This window comes from Tachyglossus aculeatus, chromosome 4, assembly GCF_015852505.1.
Source record: "Tachyglossus aculeatus isolate mTacAcu1 chromosome 4, mTacAcu1.pri, whole genome shotgun sequence".
In the NCBI taxonomy this organism is placed as follows: domain Eukaryota; kingdom Metazoa; phylum Chordata; class Mammalia; order Monotremata; family Tachyglossidae; genus Tachyglossus; species Tachyglossus aculeatus.
Window position 1 is genome coordinate 34,206,864 of NC_052069.1, and position 16,168 is coordinate 34,223,031.

General features: G+C 36.4%; 1 protein-coding gene across 9 annotated transcripts in view; it reads left to right on the forward strand.

Moving 5' to 3' along the window:
- ADGRL2 (adhesion G protein-coupled receptor L2) overlaps positions 1-16,168 on the forward strand; it is a 240,018-nt gene that overhangs the window by 45,498 nt on the left and 178,352 nt on the right. For all 9 annotated transcript variants that reach the window (XM_038745865.1, XM_038745866.1, XM_038745867.1 and 6 more), the window contains one exon: positions 8,432-8,603. In XM_038745865.1, coding sequence (XP_038601793.1) covers positions 8,531-8,603 — 73 coding nt within the window. In that variant the 5' untranslated portion in view covers positions 8,432-8,530. The remainder of the gene's footprint in view (positions 1-8,431; positions 8,604-16,168) is intronic.

Sequence of the window (16,168 nt, forward strand, 5' to 3'; positions counted from 1 at the left end):
TTAAAATTAATCTAATTAATATTGATTGAGAGCTTACTGCTTGTACTAAGAACTTGGGAGACTGCGATATAAGAGTTGGTCAACATGTTTCCTGCCCACAATGAGTTTACAGTCACATTAATATAAATTATGGATCTGTATGTGCATGCTGTCGGGCTGAGGAAGGGTTGAATAAAGGGTATAAATCCACATGCAACGGTGACCCAGCAGGAAGTAATAATAGTAATAATGATGGCATTTATTAAGCACTTACTACTAAGCACTGGGGAGGTTACAAAGTGATCAGGTAGTCCTACGGGGGGGCTTACAGTCTTAATCCCCATTTTACAGATGAGGTAACTGAGTCCCAGTGAAGTGACCTGCCCAAAGTCACACAGCTGACAATTGGCAGAGCCGGGATTTGAACCCATGACCTCTGACTCCAAATCCCATGCTCTTTCCACTGAGCCACACTGCTTCTCTGTGGGACGTAGGAAAGGAGGAAATGGGGGCTTAGTCAGGGAAGGCCTCTTGGAGGAGATGTGCTTTTAATAAGGGTTTGAAGGTGATTATCTGTTGGATCTGAAGAGGGAGGGTGTTCCAGGCCAGAGGCAGGATGTGAGCGATCATCCATTTTCCTTCCCTATGCTGGGTGGTGTGATGAGCTGCCTCCAGAGTGGAGAGCTCAAAAGAGCATTGGATCATTTTCACCATTTTCATACGATTTTCTCCTTAGAATGGATTCCCCCTGCACTCTTCAGTGGCAAGGGGAACATTGAAAGTTTTTAGGTTACAGCAGAAATTAAAATATAAAAAGAAATTCAAACTTTGCATTAGAAGAGAGCCTAGAGCCAAAATAGTCTTTCTAATGGACACTAACAAAGGTTTGCTCTGCTGCCTTTTTGAATGAAAACTTCCAGGAATGTCCATACTTCAAACTGTGTTAGTAACAGGGACAAAGTGTGGCTGTTACGATTTGCAGAATAAACACACACACAAACACATATATATGTATACACACATGCACAATCCTTGTAAAAATAGAAGTTACACTGAGTGAGGCTGTCCAAGCAGAATGGATAATCAGAATTAAATTGTGATTTTCTTAGATTTATTATCCCCTTTGATTAGTAGAGGCAGCCCATAAATTTGCCACATAGTTATGCACATATTGGGTCGTTCGTTAAATCTTACTAAATTCATATTTATTGTTTTTTTTCTTGGAATTATATATTTTTTTATTGTAATGACACTAATCAGGAAACTGATTTTGTGAGATCTGCTTCAGTTTTAATTCAGGGTATATGTATCAGCGGCCTTTCATAATCAAAATCTGTGCTACTGAAGTTGAGATTTCATCCATGTATGGGAATTTGGATGAAGACATTCTCTTCTACTCTAATATTCCTGTAAAGAGGTTAAAAGATACTTTTTCTACCCACTATCCAAAAAGTCCTTCTTGTTGCCTCCTTACTAAGCTATAGGTCACTATTAGGCAGACCACTTTCATAAGACTACTTTAATTTAGGATAAGACTCCACTGAGCAGAATATGCACTTCATTTGTTTTTCCATTCTCTCACCAAGTCCCCAAGTGGTCAAAATACATGCTGTGAGCTGGCTGGCAGAATTATCACTTGCAGTCTTAGGAACAGAAATACCGTATGCACTCAACTGTTTAATTTATAGTAGTTGCTTTCTTGATAAAATCAGTGGACTTGAATCAAACCAGGCAGGAAGGTAATTCCACAGAAAGTGTCATGTTCCAGACATTATGACTGCCATTAACGGATGGTGCTCATTTAGCCCCTGCCGAGTGGTGAGTACCGCAGCATTTATGTTCATAATGTGTTTTCAGTCAACAATCAGTCAGTTGTACTCATTGGGTGCTTACTGTGTGCAGAGTACTGTACTAAACCCTTGGGAGAGTACGGTATAACAATGTAACAGAGTTAGCCGACACACTCCCCTGCCGTCTAGATTTGAGAGGGACATTAATAGAAATAAATAAATTACAGATACGGTCATAAGTGCCTTGGGGCTAGAAGTGGGAGTGGTGAATAAAGGGAGCAAACCAGAGTGACTCAGACAAGAGTGGGAGAAGACAAAATGAGGAGATGTGCTTTCAACGAGGCTTTGAAGATGGGTAGAATAATAGGTCTGTTGGCTATGAAGAGGGAGGGAGAGAATACTCCTATTTCACCCCTGTTTTAATCCAGCCGAGCGAGTCTGGAGACAGCACAATGTGATGCTGAAGAAATCGTTGTGTACACTTGGGTAGCATTGGTCAAGCAGTGTGAGTACTGAAACACCGTTTTTCCTTAATGCAAATTTCTTCTGACTATACTTGTCCCTTGGGGAATGTACAGCAGAAGCATATGATGGGATTCCCTGCCCTCAAGAAGTTTATAATCTAATGGCTTCGACAATAATTTTTCTTTTTGCATGAAATGGTGGAGGAAAATGGAATTTAGCATTCGGTACCTTTGCAAAGCAGTTTTTTTAATGGTATTTTTCAGACACAGTCCCTGTCCCAAAGAGGCCTCACAGTCTAAATAGGAGGGAGAACAGTTATTGAATTACCACTTTTCAGTTGAGGAAATTGATGCACAGAGAAATTAAGTGATCTGCCCAAGGTCACACAGCAGGCAGGTGTTGGAACCGGGATTGGAGTCACTAAGCCACGCTGCTGTCAAACACTTAACTCCTTCCCGCCACTGCCTTTGCTGAGGGATTGAGTCCCTGGCTACTCAGTAAGAAAATGAAGGCTTCTAAGTAGCAAATCTTCAACCAGTATTCCAAGTGATTGCTTATCACAAGCAAAACCATATTATATTATTGGAGTATCGATGTATCACAGCACAAGGCACGTGAGAGCCCAAAAATGGCTTTTTAACATTAAGACTCCATGACACAGAGCTGATCCAATCTAATAGTGTGCATTTCTTCCCCCAAACTATATCCCATCTTTCCTTTGAAAAAAAATAATGTTTTATGTTAGAAATATAGTGATTACGGTGCTAATTAATGAATCTTTTAAAGAACAGAACAAAAGATAAAAGACTCCTGGGGTGGATTCTTAGTGTGGCCATATTTGTAATGGGGTATTCATCCTAATTAACCAGTTTGAGATTGAGTTAATTTTATCTTTTTCTTTCACCTTTGCCATAACTTGTTTAACTGGAAGCAGAACCAGACGTCTGCTTGCCATTGCGTTAAAGATATGCCAGTTAAACTGAGTTATTTGTTGCCTAGATTTCTTTTTTCCCATAAAGCCTTGCAATTTAGGAGGAGATTTGATATGTTTTCCTTGTAATGGAATGTTAATGTTATAGCTATTAAAACAGTTTAGAATTTTACCCTTTAAATAATTTTTCTGACCATTTGGGTATGGACTATTTAGTGAGGCTAATAAATGTTAGCATGTTACCGTCTGATTGCCTACAGCTGTCTGTTACATAACAAGTTTAATATGAAACACAGGACTGTCAGAATATAAACAATGTTGAGGCACATTCCCGTAATTCAATTTTGGAAGTTTGTAAATAGCAGTGATGCATTAATTGCCTTTTTACATGAAAGTTCCGAAGGATGCTTAGAATTTTCCTTTTAATCTAGTAACCTTATATAAATGAACAAAAATGTTTGGTGAAAGGTCAGTTTATAGTGTGCATCTAAGCATAGTAGTTTCTTCATGTTTTTGCTTGTCTTTAGAAAAATATAAACAGGAATTTCTGTGAATGGAGTAGTTTAGATTATATAAAATCGTTTTGTTGGAGATTTGAAGATGCGATGGGAGATTTATATATGGTTGTATCCTACTGTCAATGGCAATTAGCTTTAGAACCTTTTTTCTCTTCTTTCATTACCCCATGGTGTAAAAAGCTATCTGAGGACCTTCCAAAAGGTTTTAAGTTATTAACACAGGGAAAACACTTGAGGGTTATCTGCTCTTCTGTTTGCAAAGAGGCAATTTAATATGGCCTTTCCTGTTTGTTGTTTTTTGTTTTGCTTGGTGAAAGGCATTGTCCTGGCTCCATTTCTCTGGCAATTACAGAGTCTGAAGGATGTCTGTCAGCAGTCAAAAGCCTCTACACGCTTTTAAATGTTTGTGGGCTCTAGGTGCATTTGGGGTAACCTTTTTTGGGAGATTAGTCTGTGATTACAAATTGTTATCTCTATTCCTTTTAGCTGATTGTTGTCTTTAAAATACATGGATTTTCATTAAAACGTTTGCATTAGGATACTTCCAGTAATATGGATTACAGAGAAATCATCCTATTTTGGTTTTGAAAATTATATTTGAAATTATCTGACCTTTAGAAAATACGTTTTGTTGTATAAAACTTAAGGGATGTGGGTCATATAAGGCTGAGGAACTTAACTGGCTTCTCTTCTTTTACACAGCCTGGCAGACTGATGAGCTCAAGTTTTATTTGATCGAAACTGCCTTGAGAATTCATGACTACTAGTTTTTATTTGTCTAAAAATAACCATTTCACTGACTCCTCAGCTGTCTAGTCTTCACTTTTTCTGTGTGTTCCACAGGCATTCTCAAATCTCAGCCTAAGAATACCCTTATTCTTTATATACTTAAATGTGACCATGAAGCATTCAACCCTGGCCAAGACCACAAAGAGGCCTTGGTTGTGTATGTAGGCTTTTTTTTTTAATTTTTTTTTCACTTTATACCCTCTTTGCCAGAAGTTTTCCAATCTTGGCAGCTGTTTCCTAGAAGGCAGTCATCAATCTCTAACAGGCCCCGATTTCTTCCTTCCTTTTCTTCCCACAAACAAGAACTCATTGAGTTAATGTATGACAGAACAAGGCTGATCATTGGTTGTCTTCAAAAAGAGCTAAAGTTTTCAAAAGTTGTGCATGTAGGGAAGCAGCCCGTAGGCCTTATCTCATTGAAATTAAAAAGGTCCATTAAAACTAATTCTTGGGCATTCAGAATTCTCTGCATGGTTTGGGAGCAATTGCAAGACTGACTTAATTTTACTCATGACTGTTAATGTGCCTCAACCGCACACTAAAATTATTCTAATTGCTTGATAAAATCATATTGAGAAGTCTGTAGGGTCCATGAAATCGTTCAGTGATTAGCCCTTTGGGTGTGACAGGTGATGGATTAATTCAAATTCTCTTTGTGCATTGCGTGGGACAGTGCTTAGTTTTCAGATTTTTATTCTGCCAGCATTGCTTGTTAGCAGCGGTCATACTTAGTGCTCTATATAGCTTAGTCTATCTGGGTTTTAGGAAATTTGTGAAAGGATACATAATTGTCAGCAACCATTGAAGTATTGGTATTTTTTTGTCTTCATTTGCTACTTGGGCTGAACTTTGGGCATTCCATTCTTAAATATCCCTCAGGAAGATGACTGTCCCATTCCCACAAGAACTTGGCAAGGGCTGTGGAAAGCCAGTGGACGATCAACAGCTCTGCTGAACCACAGTAGTGGAGCTAAAGGAGATCAGCTGTAGGTTCTAAGGCACAGAAGTGGGCTGAAGGAATTTATCTATCATCTGTTGAAGTTTCCCAAGTTTCTGGAAGATTTGTGTTAGGAGTGGGAGGGAGTAGAGATGTCTTGTGATTCGATCTAGGAATTTAGGATTTGGATGTTCTCCCAGGGACCAGAAAGTAGAGGTTCCACACATTTTCGTCCTCCTTCCTTGGCTTCTGCTGTCTGGTTGGGATGAGGGATAAGGGGAAGTGGGTAGGGGAAAAAAAAAGGATAGGATTAAGGACCCTAAGTACACAGACCTAAAAGAAGTCTTGGAGCCTACATTTTCCTTTCATTTCCTTCGTCCCCAGCTGGGAACATCCCATACAGGTAATTTAATTCCATAGGGGTTTCTCCCATTCAGGTATGCTGTCTTACCCCATCTCCTTTAGGCGGTATCTAAGTTTTATTTTTCTCTTCTCCCTTCCCCTACTTAGCCATGCCAGGAAAAGAGGAAGACTAATCATCTTCCAGATGGATTGATAAGCATTTTAGTCCAGAAGAGATGATCTAATTCTAGAGGCTTTCAGTGGCCTCTGTTCAAGTTGACTGAAGAAACTGAACATTGGCATCTCTGCTTCTATCTAGTATTATTCATTCAATCAATCGTACTTATTGAGTGCTTACTGTGTGCAGAGCACTGTACGAAGCGCTTGGGAAGTACAAGTTGAGACTCACACCCTACCAGCTAGCTATAAGGATCTGCTCTGCTAAGGCCCACATTTAAAACCATGAAATTACCCTGGCAGTTTCTCTTTCCCTTGCACTGTTCATAATCAATCAATCAAACATATTTATTGAATTCTTGCTGTGTGCAGAGTACTGAACTAAATACTTAATTCAGGAAAAAGCTATAGGACACTATCTTCCCTGTTCTTGCTTGCCCAAGTGCCTTGGTAACTCCACTCTCTCTACTGCCTTGGGTCAACAAATTTTTGACTGTAAAGCTGTTTGGGCTTGAAAGAATATCAGTCATATAAAATAGTGAACACAAATAGCCAAGCAAAACAGCTGAAATGTGTGAAAAATCCTCTTATGTGTGTTTTATTTTTCCTTTTATGTCTTTTTCTGTTCTTTTATAATTGGATTTCACCCTCTGTTTCTTCTGTTCCACACACTTAGATTTCCAAGTTTTAGTCTTGTCTCTATTCCTATTCTTTCTACATCTTGCTCCATTCCTTTCCTTCCTCCATTTTCCTCAACACTACCACCATCATCACTGTTGTCATCATCATCGCTATCAATATTAATTTAGCAGCTATTTGTCTGGAATTACACTAGGGACCTAGGAAATACGGGAAGTATATTCATTCAGTCGTATTTATTGAGCGCTTACTGTGTGCAGAGCACTGTACTAAGCAGTTAAGTATATGGCACAGGCTCCGCCACTCTGTTTCTCATGTCTCTGGTATTCCTACAGTCATGGGTAGTGCGCAGACACTTTGAAGTGCAAACACACACTCTCTCTCTCTCCCTCTCTCCCTCTCTCTCTCCCTGTCCCTCTCCCTCTCCCTCACCCAAATAGCCCAACAAATAACTCCAACCCCATAATCGCATCCCTCTCTATTCCCATAGATGTGAGCATTATACTTGCTCACATCACATTCTCACTCAAAATCAAATTGCCAAGATAGGTTCTGTGGACAGGGTTGTAAGGGAAAGCTCCAATATCCATCCCGAACCAAGCAAGGAGGCTTGGGATTTGCTCCCTTGCTGATGACACTGGCCTTGAAGGCCCACTTCCTGAGATTAAAATGGTGGCAGATGCAACCTATTCCCTGATTGCATGTTTTTGGTTCTCCTCTTCTGTTTAACTTTGGCAAATCCCCAAATAGGTACTAGAATGCTAATCCACCTCCTTTAATGATAAGAAATTATTGATTTTGTAGTAGTAGATAAAGGTATGAAAATCATAAGGCCCATTTATTTTTAATTTATTAATTATGTTTTTGATAAGTGCTTACTAGGAACAAAGCACTGTACTTCATCAGGTCTGACACAGCCCCTGTCCCACCAGAGGCTCAGAGTCTAAGTTGGAAGGAGAACGGGTATTGAATCCTTATTAACAGATGAGGAAACTGAGGTATAGAGCAGTGAAATGATTTGTCCAAGGTCACACGGCAAGCAAATGGCAGAGAGGGGATTGGAACCTGAGTCTTTTGATTTCCAGGCCTTTGCTCTTCCATTGTTGCTTCTTCTAATAACATATGCATCCAAGTTTGTCTCTGGTTTGAATTTTCTATCTCTTAGTGCGTGTATCCCTGTGTATAGAGGTACGCATGTACGTATGTGTTTTAGGTGTGCATTGCTGGATATTTATAGCCTTACCTTCTGGTTCTGGTTCATGCTTCAGGTCATTTGGGAGATAGTACTAGGAATTTTGAATGCAGTCATAGGGCACAGTGTCCTTTTCTGTCCTTATTCCCTCCCTCTCCCTCCCTCTCCCTTCAGCTTTGGTTTGCTGAAAACTTCCTATTGTTCACATGCTGCTCAAACTGTCAGGCAGCAGTTTACCTGGCCCAAAACAATGTGATGGTGCATTTGTTCAGATATTCCAAGATCACTTTGAATTTAGCCTTTGAGCCAATTGGAATCGGGAGATAGATAATGGTTGGTTTTGTTAAAAGTGTTACTGTGACCTGTATATTTTTATATGTGTTTTTCTCCCCAGAAGCCTAAATTAATTTTCTGTGTATATCGCTACATGGATATTGCTTAAATGAATTCTTTGTAATTTTATTCTTTACAAATACTGTTGTTGTGAAGTGAATGCAAATATCTAGCACACTCAACCAGATTCCAAACCAGATATAAAAGGGCATTATTTTCCCCTTTTTTCAAGGGAAGGTATTTCATTAAGATAAAATTCAGTGAGTTCCTACATATCATTTTGTGTACTATTTTGTAGCAAGCCTGTAGAATAGCTGATGGATTTGTTTGTTTTTTCAGATATGAAGATCAATGATGCAGGCCACTGGATTCAATGAAACTGGCAGTTATAACTGGATTCATTAAGGAATACAAAGAAAATATTTAAAGGGATCAATAATGGTGTCTTCTGGCTGCAGGATGCGAAGTCTTTGGCTACTTCTCATCATTAGCTTCTTACAGTGTACAGAAGGTAAGTTACAATTTATGTTAAATTTTTATTCCGAAGAAAGTGGTTGTTTTTCTTTTTGTCCTGTTTTTAAGTTGATATGAATTAGAAACAATGAAAATAACTTTGTCCAGTTTTGGATCTGTCCAAGTGATTGAAGAATTAAAAAACTTTAAATATGAGAATTTTGAAGTACAGTGTGTAGATAATTTATAAATATTTTGTCTAATATAATCTCTTCTGGAATGATTATAGTTTTGTCATTTCAAGTATAATACCATACTTGAGAGTAAGCGATTTGCAAACTATACTGGTAGCGATATTCTGTTCCATAACCTCAGGTCGTATCTGGGGCCCAAATTTAAACGATTGACACAGGGAACGTGAGTGTCTCACTCCATCAGTCAGTGGAATTTATTGAAGGCTTACGGTTTGCAGACTAAAAAATGAGCTTTCTAAACGTAAAGACTGACTCAACAACGGTTTATAAATGAAAAGAAGCAAAGCAGGAACAGTTGTTTAGAGGGCAGAGAGGGTTACATTGCTCAGCTACCACAGACTGTACCCATAACCTACCAGCCGTCTCATAAAGCATGCCCTTGGTGCTTAGGGAATTAGGTAACAGAATGCGACTACCTCAGTGCAAACCATCACTGCTAATAAAAAACAATTCATGTGCAAGTGTTATTGATGGTGGGAGATCTCTTAACGGAACTCAACCAAGTCCTATGCAAGTTGGCGGTCCATAATATTGGTTGCTTGGTTGTGAAGATTCAGCAGCACCCTAAGTGTCTAAGCAGCCCTTTTTAGGAGTTCCCTGCTTATCCTAAGTGGGGAAACCACACACGTATTCAGAAGTGAATTTCTCAGCTATCATTTCTTTTTGCATTACTTAGAAAACTGAAAGATTGTTTTTTATATAGAGTTCTTTATCATTACTTTTACCTCCTTACTACTTTTATTAATAGCTTTCGTACACTTAAAGTTGGTTTATACAGTTCTTTAATATTTGTAGAAGAGAGGATAGGTTAACCACCCATATTAGAGAATATAAGCAAGGGACTATTCTTAAGGAATTCAGTTTTATCCAAATTGTATTCAAGAGCCTTTTTTTCTGATAAAGCAGGGAATAGATTGTTAAAGACCAGGTTTTTCATTGAGAGCACACTCACTAATCTTTTGTAATTAACACTAAATAATTTGTGATTTGTTAGAGACCATACACAGAGATCTCATTAATATTCTTTGTTTCTATAGGTTTATATTATATTTTTATGTAGAAGCCTAGTTTCAATAGATGGGAGACGGAGAAGAGTCCAAGAACCATTAAGGTTGCTAGAACTTAGTGTGCAGTTAGGCTTTATAGATTTTACAGCTAGTTGTTAACCATGGAAAAAAATGCCTTCATTTTGTGATAACCTATATTCTCACATGCCTAACTTTCCATTTCCAAACATAGGAGTTAAATTTCTTAAAGTCAAGAAGCAGTGTGGCTTAGTGGCCTGGAAGCACTGGCCTTGAAAGTCAGAGGACCTGAGTTCTAATCCTCACTCCACCGCTTGTCTGTTGTGTAACCTTGGGCAAGTCTGTTAACTTGTCTGTATCTCAGTTACCTCGTCTGTAAAATGGGGATTAAGACTGTAAACCCCACATCATACATGGTCTGTGTCCAACCTGATTAGCTTGTATCTATTTCAGTGCTTAATACAGTGCTGGCACAGAGTAAGTGCTACAAAAGGTCTCTGTGATTGGTTAAACTGTGGTTAGTAAAACGAGTAACATAGGAAAAAGGAAGTTACAGATTTTGAGTCTTCAGTCACACCTCGTTAAATTCCAGAAGGTTTGTGACAACCAAAAATCAACATTCTAGCCTTCAACTAAAGATAATAAAGGAATTTAAAAAGCGTGGCAAAAATAATTTTTCCTACCGTTAAAATACTGTTGTTATAATTCTGATCAAGTTACATAAAAAACACAATAACTTCAGAGCATTAAAATAACTGCTTACTGTAACAATTAAAATGTTACAATAAGTTCTTTCTTAAGCTAATGATCTAGTAATATGGTAATAGTCTGAAGCACAATTTGAACAGAGTGCATAGGGTGACTTACACAGCCACAGGAAATTGTTGATCCTGAAAACCATAGCATCAGTATTCAAAATAATGTTTGAAAAAACAACATTGACCAGTGAAACCTATATTTAAAATATACCATTAGGAAATGTGGTTTTCAGCTCATAGCTTTATCAGTTTAAATCACTCAAAAAAACTATACAATCTTAAAAAAAATAGGGTTTTTTTAAAGGATTTTTCTTGTTTTAAATTACATACCTAAAAATTTCAACAATAAAATGTTTACATATCAAAAATGTTTAATCGATAACAATATGGAGATATTAAGATAGAATCTAGGTAGTTACTAGTTTATGCTAAATCTATAGGGAGAAGCAAAAATTCTAAATTTTTGCTCCTGGTATAAAATGAGTTTTCACTTAATTTGCATCATGCAAAAATTCTAAATTTTCCAAATGTTTCCCATTTTTATAGTGAGAGGTAAAAATCCTCTAATGTTGTAATTCGTAGCTCTCTTATTTCCCTTCTCAATTAAACAAAAGGAATTAGGATTACACAACAAAATTATAACTGTACTGTACAGTATTTCTCTGTTTATAAATATTTTATCATGTGTTCCATTATCAGCTATTTAAAGTATTTACACAAGCAAATATTAAATTGATGTAGCCTGAAAGTTATTGAGACAATAGTGGGCTTTCACCCAGGCCATGATTAATGGGCTAAAATTTAGTAGCAATTCATGATTGGGAGTAAAATTGAAAAAAGAGGACAATGACAGGAACCAGGCTTATCAGTTAGAGCAACTTGAATCTCCGGCTGGGAACTAGCTACTTGAGTTTGTTATGGAAATCGTGTATACATTAGTGGTCTTTTGCAGCTGTGGGGGAAAAAAAAACAAAACCATACAAAAAGCTAACTAAATTCCCTGCTGTTGTGTTTGAATGTTTCTTTCTAGTTAAAAAAGATTCCAGGTGTGGACCAATGGTTCATTAGCCCTACATAATGAAATTTTTTCCAATCAAGGTAGAGATCTCATTGCTGGCTCAGTGGCTCAACTCATTAGGGGTCTCTAGCAAGCAGAGACCGCTTCATTCAATTCAGCAGTTTTATTTTCAGTGTCACCCATCAGGTCAGGAATCATATCTGCTGTTAAGAGAAGTTCCATATTTTGGACACGTTAGGCTATGGAGGGTGGTGTTTTTGAAGTAGTCACCTCCGATAGGTAAAGAAAATCCAAGAAAACACTTTTAGGCCCGAAGAAGATATAATGCATAGCCAGAGTTAGTACATACCTCTGAGACGTGGATCAACATTGCTTGGGTTTGGGTTTTAAAGAAACCTGGTTTGGCTTGAGAGATTGGTTTAAAATTTAAGCAAATAACCCGGTAAATCCAGTAGCAGTAACCCAGCCAGAAGTAAAGAGTGTGGGCAGCGGACGAAAGAAATGCTAAAATTGGTAGTTCTTGTTTCATCTCACTTCACTACCATTTTCTTTTTGAGCCAAACGTGTTACCAAGAAGTTGATGGCTGAATAGTTACATTATCATCTGAAGCATTATAGGCAGCATTTCTTTCATACTATCAAATTCCAACTTTCATCCGGAATGAATCTGATGAAACGTATCTCATGATTTTCCTTGTATTGTATTTTTGAAGTTTAGGAGATTCCTGTTTAGTAGTTTGTCTTTTTGTGTGTGCCTTGGTGGCCAGTGCTTAATTGTAGTTCTTTAATTTCCACGCAGTACTTTTCTTAAACTTATATTCCAGTGTGATAGATTTCTGTTCTCATGCTTTCTACTCTGACCACTATCTTGTCTATTTATGAACATATGCTGGGCTCTCCTAAGAACATGTAAAACTATGGAATCAAAGTATTCTGCTTCCATCCATTTGTGGTGGGGTTTTGATAGGTGATAGTCAAGACTTAATTTAATTTTAGATTTATTTTATGTCTACAATAATTGGAAAAAGATTCTCAAATCTGCTCGTGAAACTGATTTAACATCTCTACAGGAAAACATTAAAAATTTATGCTTGTTTTTTAATATATTCTTTTTTCTGCTTATTAAAGCAATAGCCATTAAGAACTGGCCTGGTTTGTTAAAGGAAAAGTGCAGCTTTTACAAAGAGCATTCCTTGCAGTTGATAAAATGAATTCTAAGCCTATTTTTATAAAAATTTCATCTTCATTAGAAAATAATTTTGTATTTTATTCTATACAATTTGAATTGCCTTGTAGTGCAGTTGATTCACAGCTTTTCTTTGAGCTGGTAAAATCGAAACAATTGTGATATTAACCATTTCAGATTTAAAAAAGCATTTTCTGACCTTTTTTCAGGAAAGCTGCTACTGCTAGAGAAATAAACTCTTCAAAAATGACTTGCTGAAAAATTGGTTTTCTTTTTATTAGTTTGGCCCATTTTTACAAGCATAGTGCCCACTGTGGAATCATGTATCAGTAAGTGGAAATGTAAATTGAATTTCTTTTTCCTTGAGAATTAAGTTATGCCATATAATAGAGCCCTGGCAAGCCTAAATCAGACATATGAACACATTTGATAGTTGATGCCAGTCACAAGTTATAAATAATGGCAGCTGTCCAGTACAGCCAGCAATATAGATTTCAGACTATAGATTTGCCTAATAGAGTAGTGTATTAGATTTCATCAATAGAAGAATTTTATTATTTTTCTTATTTATTTTCTTATTATTTATTATTAATTGAAATTGATTATAATAAAATAATATTTATTTATTTCTTATCATTATTTATTATTATTAATTGAAATTAAGTATCCACATCTATTCATTTGAAAGGAAAAAATGAGATAGTTTATAAATCAAGCAGATGTTACCATCAGACATACTTAACTGTTTGTCCTGAACAAAGCAAGGAAACTGGAACATAGCTGAGTAAACATTTCCACTTCCTTCTTGGAGTCATATAGGACCATCAGTTTTTAAAGTAAATTTAAATCCTAAAAATAAATATTCACTTTTTGAGAATACGGTCAAGTAAATTCTTCTGTTATGAAACCATGACAGTATGTCTCCATGGTCTTTCACTCACTGTACTCTCCAGGTGTTGGGAAAGGGCAGAAGAAAACTAGGAACATTTGCCATGGTTTGGGGTTGAGAACATTGAAGATATAGTTGGAATTTTTTAAACCTTTCATGATGATGGCATTTAAAGGGAGAATACGTTTCACACTATTGAAGTGGAGATCACTAGTCAGAAATACAAAAGAAAATACTTGGGTTTTGAAGAACCTGGTTTCTTCCATATGTGAGCCGTGTAGATTTTGATGAAAAACATGTTTATCTGCTTTTCCCCTCAGCAGATGTAATAGTTCTCCCTGCTCTTTACAATTTGATCATCATCCTTTTTTCAAAGACAAGTGACCCTATAATTTTCTTGAAAAATAGTGAGGATTACAAACTTACTTCTAATTAAGTAAAATATAAACTTCCTTTTTGCAAAATGACAACTTGCATGGGTGTTTTAGAGACACTGTGCACTGATGAAGAAAAAAGGGTTTAAATCCAGAGAAGTACAGTTTATTCTTGCTAAGGGCAAATGGTACGTTTTTAGAGCCCTCAAACTCATTCTTCGATTTACCACTTTTCATTGTTAGGTAACCCTATTCTCTCACAATGGGAATAGTTACATGATCAACCACAGGGAAGAGACCAGATAGACTTAATCCAGCTACCTTGTAGTCCATCCCTACCTTAAATTGATTACTTTTTTATTTTTGGTTTCTCTAGATTCAGATCTGTGTTAGATGAGTTGAAGACTAGGGGGTAAATTTTCAGCAAGGTCCCTAGGGATTTGCCTACATGACTTATATTAGAATTAATGGGACTCACAACTCTTATTAAATGACTGTGAGCCAGATTGTTAATTCTCTACGCACTGTGTGGAAAAACTACCCATATTATTTTAATTCACTATTATGCAAATTAAAGTAATTTCAAACAGTTCATCAGTATTTAGTTTATAATGATTTTATTCAGGAGTATTTTTCACCAACAAACTGTTTACTCCTTTTTAAAATACACATTTCAAATCTTTGTAGCCTTGTTTGCATTATCCTGGTTGAACATATTTGTTTGCAACAGCTTTTTCCTGAAAACTATAATAATATTATGAAATTCTGTGTATTAAAAGATGGAATTTATGCTGCAACAGACATCTAAAAAGGTGATTGTTTATCGTGCTAAGATTTATAGTGATACATGAAAGAACATATGCAGTAGCAAAAAAGTAATAATTTTATGTGAATTAGCCGGTTGGATTTTGGTTTTGATTCTTGTCCTAAATTCAGTACAAAAAGTTAATTTCAAAATCAATCTTTGGTTTATAAATTTATTAATGGAAAATATACCACAGTTTTATTAATCTTGTATCTACTGGATAGATGTCAATAATTCAATAATCATTCAATTATTCAATAATTTGGTTCTCCTGAGCTGTTGTTCTCATACAGTTTTCCTTGGGTCAGTGCTTCAGGTTCATGCTCCATTCAAGACTAAGAGCTGTAAAATTAACATACTTTCATTACTTATATATACATATTCCCCTCTGTGAATTTTTAAAATTTAGAAGACATTTTCAAATCATATACTATGATTTTGTGCGGCTAATTTTCACCTTTATTTAGAGGTCTGTGTGTTTTGTCACACCACTAGATATCTATGATTAGGTGAATTCAGGTTCCAAACTATAATATTTTAAACAAAACAATGCTTCACTGCATAACTTTGGGCAAGTCACTTCACATCTCTGTGCCTCAGTTACCTCATCAGTAAAATGGGGATGAAGACTGTGAGTCCCACGTGGGACAACCTGATCACCTTGATTCCCCCAGTGCTTAGAACAGTGCTTGGCACATAAGAAGTGCTTAACAAATACCATTATTGTTATTATTATTATTATTAAAAACTACCTAATCATTTACAAATGAGAATGTTTCTTTTTTCCCCAAAGTACACTAACTACCCACCTAATTTTCCTAATCCTGATAATTTTGCTATTTATCTTTAACTTTATCTTGGATTTAACTCCAGGCCATCTTTATTTTGCAAGGAAACCTAAGAATCAATTCCTTTCAGTACTTTAGCTTTTTTAGTGCCCTCAATGGTATAAGAGCCTTTCTACATCATGGTACCCAGATAACTGGTACACTAGGTGAAGGAATATCCTATACGATATAAAATTAGAGTATTTCAAAATACTTAGCCAGTGTATTTACTTCATTTAACAAAAAAATTGTCAAAATTTTGTTGCTACCATTTTCATAATTATTGTCCAAATTGTAATGTGCATCCTTGAGACATATTTGTGTAGTAACATTTCACTTTAAATCATTTAAATACTAACTAAATTTCAAATCATATAACTTCAGTTTTAGTTATCCTGTTACAGGTTGTTTTATTCAATAACAAATCACAATATTTGATATATTGATTTACCAGTATTTCAGGATTGACTGTTTTCTTAAACACTGT